We start from the raw sequence: 8245 nt of genomic DNA on the forward strand, positions 1-8245 counted from the left end.
CTTCTTCCCTCCCCCCCTCAGGGCTTTGGGGCCTTCCCTCCCTCCTTCCCAACGGCGCTCAAGCCCCTCCCTCCGGCCTTCCGGCCTTCCGGCCTTCTTCGGTTTCAAAAGCCCCCCCCCCCCCCCCTTTCAACCCTCCAGCGGGGAGTAGGCGATGGCGCGGCTGCTCGGCGCCGAATTGCACATGCTCGACGCCAACCACATGAGCGTGGTAGAGGCCAGCGAGCAGGTCAACGCGTTGGTGCTCCGCCACTTGCGCCGCTCGCAAAAGGCGTGGGCCGGCCGCCAGTCGCGCTGGCGCGCGGTGTGGAGCTCGGCCTGGTGGGGAGGCGGGGAGCGTGCCGGGGTGCCCGCCTGAGGGGACCCACCCGTGGAAGTAGACGGTGTACTGGACGCCAGACATAGTATTCATGTATTTTTGAGCCACAGTTCCTCCCGACTGTGAGAGTCTCAGGAGAGTTGTGATATGTGAACGAGGCCTCGTTTATTTTTATGAGCACTTGGAGCACTTGGAGTGCAGTCATCAACCGCACATCCAGGCGGGCCAGGGTCCAGGGCGAGCGGCTAAGAAGCGCACCCAGCGGGCCGGATGATTGGCATCGGGTTGCGGGCAAGAGAGCCCTAGCCCTGGGGGGTGCGCGTTCGCAGGGAAAGGGCCGTAATGCGTAAAGTAAACACAGGTCTCCGAGGGTTAGTACCGCGCTCCGGGTTTCCCCTAGCAGCAGAACGCCCCCTCTACTCGGAGCTAGTAAACACCAGACAAGGACACGCGACGACACACACTCCCCCTTGGCGACGGCGTCCGACCAACCTCTGGAAACGGAGCGGCTCGATCATTCTGTGCCTCGAGCTCGACTTGCCCTATGCGCTTAAGCTGTTGGAGCTCTCTGAGCGCAAGGAATTCAAGGACGAGCTGGGGCTCCGTTCGTGCGTCATAGGCGAGAGCCGTCCAAGCTCTGCCACCCCTGTTGTCTCCGAGGCCGAGATGAACGAATTCCTTCCGGCCATTCGCGAGGTGGTGTTCGCGGCGAACCACTTTGAGGCGCTCGGCTTGCCGGTGAGTCGTTTCGTGGACGGTTCTGAGTTGAAGCGCGCCTTCCTCAAACGTATTCGGGCTGTTCACCCGGACAAGCACCGTCTGACGGACGCAGCTCTGATCGCAGAGGCGGAGGCTGAGGCAGTGGCGGAGGCGACGGCGGCGGAGGCGGCGGAGGCGGAGGCAGCGGAGGCAGCGGAGGCAGCGGCGGCGGAGGCGGTGGCGGCGGAGGCAGTGCCGCCGTGCTACTGGTGGTGGAATCGCCCAACTTCCCGCGGCCCGCCGCCTGCGACAGAGGCAGCAGTCGCGGAGGTGGAGGCGGAGGCGGAGGCGAAGGCGGAGGCGGAGGCGGAGGCGGAGGCGGAGGCGGAGGCGGAGGCGGTGGGAGGCGGAGGCGGAGGCGGAGGCGGAGGTGCTGACGGTTGCGAACGAGAAGGGCGGCACGCCAGCGCACCTGGCCGCTCAGGATGGCCACGTCGATGCGCTCCGCGTCCTCGTCGAGCAGTGTGGGCGAGAGGTGCTGACGGCTGCGATGGCGGATGGCGTCACGCCAGCGCACCTCGCCGCTGGCAACGGCCACGCCGACGCGCTCCGCTTCCTCTTCGAGCACCACCGGTCCGTCTCCATTCCTGGCCCTTCTCGAAAGAAGAAAAATTTCCCCGACAGTGGCCAGGGGCGGGGCTTGCATTTTTGCCGTCGCCTGTCGCCGCTACAGCGCAGCACACCTATTCTTCTCAGAGAGACGGAGTTTGAGCAATAGCCCTTCTCTTTTCTCGCGTTTTCCTCCGTTTTCTTTCGCCGTTAGCCGTTACAGGTTTCGAAGTAACTTGAAGCCCGAACCGTGTTATTTCCTCGAGCGCCGGATAAGCGATTCACACGAGGGCCGTCACAACGTGTTTCTCGGCTCGCCCTCGCCCGGCCCGGCGCTATGCCGGCGCGTTCGCTAGAGGCTGCTGCCGCAGAGCGGAGGCGCGTGCGTCGCCTCGCTACTCTCGCGGCGAAGCAGCTGCCGCCGCCGAGACGCGACGCGGCGTCTGCCGAGGAGAGAGAGCCAGCGCGGCGGTCGCCGACGCCGCCTTCGAGCTGTGTGCCACTTCTCGGGTGCACGACAGCTCTGCGCGGCAGCAGCATCAGCAGCCGCCGCACCGCCACCCGCCTCGCGCCTGTCGCGGCCGGAAGGGAGCACGCCGACGCTGCCGTGGTACCGAGGGCCGGAGCCCGACTCTCGTACAGTCGAGCGGCTCCGAGGCGAAGCGCTGACACACACAGGGCATGCCGCGCAAGGAGAGCGCGCCTCGAGGCCGGCAAGTGCGCGTACGTGCCGCGCGGTCTTGGTGGCGCGATTCATGACGGTCGCTCTCGCTGCCGGCCGATGAACCCTCGCCGCCCCCGCACCAGCGACACCGGCCGCGGCTCGCCTCCACGCGCCGGCTCGGAAGAGGGGCTGTCGGCGGCGCAGCAGAGCGGCTCGCCTCGGCGCTCGAGCCGCCGACAGCCCCACTCCTCGACGTGACGGCCGCTCCCGGAGCCAGCCGGTGCGCGCCCGACCCACGCCCCCTCTCGCACCCCTCCGACCCCCCCTGCGCGGCGCACCCGCCCGCTGTGCGCCGGCTCGAGCGCCTATCGCCAAATCGCGACGTTTGAGCGCAGCGCACGCGTCCCACACGTCACGCGCGCGCAGGAGAGCGTGCGGCACAGCAGTAGCGTGTACTCGCCGAGGGCATCGCGCCGAAAACCCCGCGCATTCCGCCCCAGCAGAGGCTGCAGCCTCTGCACAAGCTACACCACTGTAAGAATGGTGAGTACTTGGGGTTGAGTGGGCTTGCTTGCTCCCTTAGCCGGGAGCAAAAATGCAAGAAAAGAAAAAATAAAACACAATTGAATTCTTTTGTTTGATTCCACGGCGTCCCAACGGGGGCTCGGTCCTGCTCGGTCACTGTTCGCCGGCTGCGAAATGCCCGACCCGCCAGCTGCTGCTCGGTCGCTGTCCGTCTCCGACATGCGGCCCAACCTGCCAGTTCGCAGCCCCTCGGCGATCGCTTCGGTGCTGGCGTACGTCGAGCAGGCCCGGCGAGATGCCGCCGCCGTGCTTTTCCAAGCGGCGTCACGGGCGCGATCAGGACGGCGCAGTTTTCTGTCCAAACGGGATTCGGCAATCATGTTGCAGAGTGTCTTCCGCGGTGCGCACGCCGCGGCAGGGTACACAGGGGTAGACCAGCTGCGACATTAGTCTTGATCTCGCTGTCAGGCAATTCGTGCCGGCGGCTGCTCACCGAGGGGTCCGAGAACCAGCACGAGAATGTGCAAGTGAACTCTATCGGCATGACGCTCACCGGACGCCGCTCATCGCTCGAGGACCAGGCGTCGCAACGGCCCACGCTGAGCCTTTACCTGCTCGACAAGATCAACATTTGCCTCGAGGAGCTTCTCTGGGCCTGCGACCACATCAGGCGGGCCGCGAGCACTTCTCAATCTCTATGCATACCCTCGCTCGTTGCCGGCGTTTGCGACGCTCGCCCCGCCCGACTCCACACAACCCGCACTCACACGCCTGCATCTCTTTGCTCATCCGTGCCACAGGCGCGCGTGCACCGACTACGACCACCGCAACGAGTACCACACCCCCGATCCCAGCTACGGGCCGATCTCCACGCGGCAGGTCATGTGAGCCTGGGGCCGCCCTGCGAGGTGGGACCGACCCCCCCGGCGGGGAGGCCGGCGAGAGAGGAATTTTAGCAATTTTACACGACTAAACCCGTCTTCTTTTTTCAAAGAGCGCAGGGGGGGTTTCTGAGTTAGAGTCTAATAGAGCTAGTTAGCGGATAGCCCCATGTGTCCTTTTAAAAAGATTTTTGTCCTAACTAAAAGGACAGGTTCATGAAGGGCGCCACGCGCGCCCCCGCTCGCCGGCCCAGTCGTACCTCCCGCACTCCACTTGCCCTTCGCGACTTCCCCGTGCCCGGTGGTGCCGGGGGACGACAGTCGTGGCCTTGTTTTGGACGTTACGTGCCGCCGAAACTTGATCACCGATCACCGTCTGAATAAGTAACTCCTAGAAAACTCTCCAAAGGCCGGTGATCGGTGATCAGTGACCAGCCGGTGATCATGCAGCTAGTGGGTGGTGCCCCGGCCGACGTGAGCGTCATCAACCCGCCCGCAACTACCACCTGACGTACGCCGCACTCGGCCGCGGCGAGCTCTCGAATGAAGACGTGCTGAGCCAGCTCACCGCCAAGCGAGCGCATCAAATGCCGCTCGCTACAACAATGGCACCCTCCCGCAGTACACGCCACGCATCTTCACCACCAACAGCCAGCTGACAGAGGAGGACCACATCCTTCCCCGAAGGCGCAACGCCAAGCAGCAGCAGTTGATCGCCGCTACCGCAAGATTGGTCCGCTGACAGAGCCGCTGCAGCGACTGGGACGCACGCTCAAAACCGGGCGGGCTCATAGTGAAGAAGACGGTGAAGGGAGTGCTTGGGCGCGTGTCCAAAGGTGCCAAGCGGCCTGCAGCGCCCTCCTCCCAGGCTGCAGCCCCCCCCCCTACGCAAGCGGCAGGTGATTGTAGACAGTGATGAGGACTAGCGGGCGTAAAGGACAAGCGGTTGCGGGTACGTCTCCGGGTCGGTTTTGAATGTGTTGCTTGGGCTGGGTCGTGACCCCGCCGCCTGGAGGCTGTCAGGTGGACATGGTAGCATACCTCAATGCCCAGGAGAGGCTTGCAGAGAGCTCAATGGGAGCGAAAACGCGAGATCAAGGTGTCCTACAACCCGCACTCACACGCCTGCATCTCTTTGCTCATCCGTGCCACAGGCGCGCGTGCACCGACTACGACCACCGCAACGAGTACCACACCCCCGATCCCAGCTACGGGCCGATCTCCACGCGGCAGGTCATGTGAGCCTGGGGCCGCCCTGCGAGGTGGGACCGACCCCCCCGGCGGGGAGGCCGGCGAGAGAGGAATTTTAGCAATTTTACACGACTAAACCCGTCTTCTTTTTTCAAAGAGCGCAGGGGGGGTTTCTGAGTTAGAGTCTAATAGAGCTAGTTAGCGGATAGCCCCATGTGTCCTTTTAAAAAGATTTTTGTCCTAATCGCAGAGCAGGTTGTGAATGAGCTTGCGCCTGTGGCGGGGGCGGGCGGGTGCACGGAGCTAAGTGCCTCGCCGCCCTCGCGGGAGTCGCTTAGGCGGCTCCCGTGGTGTACCTGTGTTAGTGCCAGTGCGCGCCACACCTGCCCGAGATGCGAGGATTCTCTTCGTGTACCTGTGTTAGTGCCAGTGCGAGCCAGTCCCGTGCCCAGTGTTGTGCGAGGGAGCTTTGTTGGAGCACTTGGAGCACTTGGAGTGCAGTCATTAACCTCACATCCAGGGCCGGGGAGCTGAGAAGCGCACCCAGCGAGCCGGATGATCGGTATCGGGCTACGGGCTACAGAGGTGCTCGTAAATTCTTTTCTGGCATTCTCGGCCGATGGCGTCGATCCTCCCGTGGGCCGCCATCACCGCGACGCAGCCACTCGTCTGGGTGGCGTTGGGTGTGGCGGCGGCCGTGTCGATGCCACTGCTCCTCGGCAGCCGGCGGCGGCGCGAGTCGCTCTCAGGCAAGCACGTGCTCATCACGGGCGGCTCGGAGGGCGTCGGCCTCGAGGTGGCCAAGATCGCCGCGGCACGGGGCGCACGCGTCTCGCTGGTGGCGCGCACGATGAGCAAGCTGCACGCTGCGCGCGATGAGCTCGCCAGCTCGGCGCCCGGCGCCGCGGTGGGCGTCTTCAGCGGCGACGTCGGCGACGGCGCCGCGCTCGGCGCGGCGATCGAGCAGGCCGAGTCGCAGCTCGGTCCGGTGGACGTGTGCATCGCTGCGGCGGGGGCGGCGATGCCGAAGTACTTTGAGGAGCTCCGCATCGCCGACTACGAGCGCATGATGACCGTCAACTACTACGGCGTGCTGCACGCGGCGAGGCACGTGCTGCCGAAGATGGCGGAGCGGTCGGCCGCCGACCCGAGCGTGACGCCGCACTTCGTCGCCGTCGCGTCGATGGTTGCGGCCGTCCCCTTCATCGGGTACGCCGCGTACGCCCCCTCCAAGGCTGCGTGCCGCTCTCTGCTCGACGTGCTGCGCAACGAGTGCGGCGCAGCGCGGCGGGGCCGCCGCCGCGCCTCGCGCTCTCACTCCGGGCCATGCGCGAGTAGGTACGCGGACACGGCGGTGCAGCTCCACATCGCCTTCCCCCCCGACATGGACACACCAGGTGAGGCCGACGACACGTCCACGACACGCCCACGACACGCCCACGACACGCCCACGACACGCCCACGACACGCCCACGACACGCCCACGACACGCCCACGACACGCCCACGACACGCCCATGCGGTGAGGCCTCTCTGTGCCAGGACCTGGCAAGCCGCCTCTCGCCGCACGCCGCAGGCTTCCAAAAGGAGCAAGAGACCAAGCCGTACGAGACGCGGCACATCTGGCCGGAGATGTTCAACGAGCTCTTCCCGCCGGACAAGGCGAGACTGCCGCGAGACGGCCAAACCCTCCCCGAGATCACGCGAGATCACGCGAGGTTCCCGCCAGACTAGGACCGCGAGCCACCCCCCCCCCCCCCCTCCCGCACCTCCCTCCGCCGCCTCCCTGGGTCCCTGGCCCCCCCCCCCCCCCTCCCCGCCCCGCCCCCCTCCCCTCCCTCGCTCCGCCCCCCTCCCCTCCCTCTCGCTCCGCCCTCTCCCCTCCGCCGCTGCGACGAGCGCCTCGAGGCGGAATTGTGACGGGACCAGGTGGCAAGACCTAGTCACACAGCTCGAGGTGGAAGAGACGCTGTTCACACCGCGGCAAGCCGCCTCCTCGACGACCTGCGGACGGCCGCTACTTTCTCGGTTCGCCCGACCTTTTCGGTGCCCTCGCCCTCCTGGCCTTTGCCTCCTCCCTCTCCCGCACCCTCGACCCCGCGACCCCTCCCCCCCCCCCCCCACCCCACCCCACCCCCTCCCCTCCCCTTCTGGCGCCGGCAGGCGACCTGCTCGTCACTCGAGCGTGGGGTCGCCACCCTCGAGGCTGAGGACAAGGAGAGAGGGAAGCGGCCCGCAAAGAGCCGAGAGCTGTGCCTAGGCCACTACCCTCGCGCGAGGCCCCTCCTCGAGGCTGCGCTCGCGCCGCTCTTCGTCGGCCTGCACTGCGTGATGGTCTGGATGGCCGACCGCGTCGTCAAGCAGCGCAAGCACCACGGCGGACTCGCGACGCAGGGCGGCTGAGGGGGCAGGGGTGGGCCGCCTTGCGGGCTGGGGAGGGAGTGCCATGCCCGCTCTCTCCTCGGCAGCTCGGGGAGCGGCACGCTCGCGGCGACGGCGCGCGGAATCGGGACATCGCGTGAGGGGGGCGGCCGGCGATTCTCACTGACGACGACAACCAATGGGAATTGGGATGTCACTGTGTGTGGCTGTGTGTGTGCCGTGAAGAACGAAAAGAAAAATCACTTTTTACTGCAAAGGACACCGCCTCTCCGTCCCAGTGCGTCTGGTGGATCATCAGGCGCGCCTAGTAAGAGGCGAGGCGAGCACCCGGCCGACTACACGGTGAGCCATACGGACCTTGCAGAAAACCTTTTCCTTCTAAGCAGGGCTCGTCCAACCCGCAACCGCCCAGCAAGCGGCATCAAAGCCGTGCCTTGACGGTGTCATAGAGGCCGTTGAGGAGCTTGGTGGCCAGCTCGTACCACGACAGGTAGGTGGCCTCCCTGCACTTGTCCGGGTGGATGGCCTTGATGATGACAAAGTAGGACATGCGGAAGGCCCTCGCGTCCCTGTTCGGCGCGATGTCCAGCATCGCGGCCAGCCTCGCGCGCTCGGAGGCGTGCGACGCATCGTCGGCAGCCAGGATTATTTGCCGGACGTACTTGTCCGCGTCCGAGCTGCCGATCGGGCCACTCGGGCCAGGGCGGGGCTGCGGCCGTTCGCGGGGCGGCGCCGAGGCAGCACGCCGCCGCCACTCCTGCTGCGGCCGCCGCCGCTGCTGCCGCTGCCGCTGCTCCTCCTCCCGCGGCGGCGGCGCACCCTGCGGCGGCGGCGGCGGCGGTTGCTCGCGCTGCTGATGCTGCTGCTGCTGCTTGCGCGCCTCCTCGCGCTCACGCCGGCAGCGCTCCTCTTCCCCCTCCCCCGCGCTGGCCTCGCCCTCGTCGTAGCCCGCCGCAGAGCCCGCTGGCTGGTCCCC

The 8245-nt window shown here is 66.4% G+C and overlaps 3 protein-coding genes across 3 annotated transcripts in view; all 3 read left to right on the forward strand.

Moving 5' to 3' along the window:
* EMIHUDRAFT_243690 (hypothetical protein) overlaps positions 1–358 on the forward strand; it is a gene marked incomplete at both ends in the record, with an annotated part of 2330 nt that extends 1972 nt beyond the window's left edge. Inside the window, one exon of the mRNA XM_005770958.1 lies at positions 152–358. Within this exon, the coding sequence (XP_005771015.1) occupies positions 152–358 (207 nt within the window). The remainder of the gene's footprint in view (positions 1–151) is intronic.
* Positions 359–1698: 1340 nt separating this feature from the next.
* Positions 1699–2680, forward strand: EMIHUDRAFT_369821 (Hypothetical protein; the record flags this gene model as incomplete). Its single annotated transcript, XM_005770959.1, has 2 exons — positions 1699–1761; positions 2435–2680. A coding segment is annotated over one exon (246 nt), but the record flags the coding sequence as incomplete, so codon positions are not given.
* Positions 2681–5513: 2833 nt separating this feature from the next.
* Positions 5514–7525, forward strand: EMIHUDRAFT_419354 (hypothetical protein). Its single transcript, XM_005770960.1, has 6 exons — positions 5514–6160; positions 6227–6285; positions 6464–6549; positions 6868–6933; positions 7051–7077; positions 7148–7525. The coding sequence occupies exons 1-6, from the start codon at positions 5592–5594 to the stop codon at positions 7217–7219; spliced, it is 879 nt and encodes a 292-aa protein (XP_005771017.1). The 5' UTR covers positions 5514–5591; the 3' UTR covers positions 7220–7525.
* The last annotated feature ends 720 nt before the right edge of the window (positions 7526–8245 follow it).

The sequence above is a fragment of the Emiliania huxleyi genome (genome assembly GCF_000372725.1).
Source record: "Emiliania huxleyi CCMP1516 unplaced genomic scaffold EMIHUscaffold_396, whole genome shotgun sequence".
Lineage (NCBI taxonomy): Eukaryota > Haptophyta > Isochrysidales > Noelaerhabdaceae > Emiliania > Emiliania huxleyi.

Excerpts from the sequence above, each read along its gene's own strand:
- EMIHUDRAFT_419354 (XM_005770960.1), top strand. The coding sequence starts at position 5,592 with ATGCCACTGCTCCTCGGCAGCCGGCGGCGGCGCGAGTCGCTCTCAGGC. Across the intron at positions 6,286-6,463 it reads CCCCGACATGGACACACCAG|GCTTCCAAAAGGAGCAAGAG; the intron begins GTGAGGCCGACG and ends CGCACGCCGCAG. Across the intron at positions 7,078-7,147 it reads GCTCGTCACTCGAGCGTGGG|GCCACTACCCTCGCGCGAGG; the intron begins GTCGCCACCCTC and ends AGCTGTGCCTAG.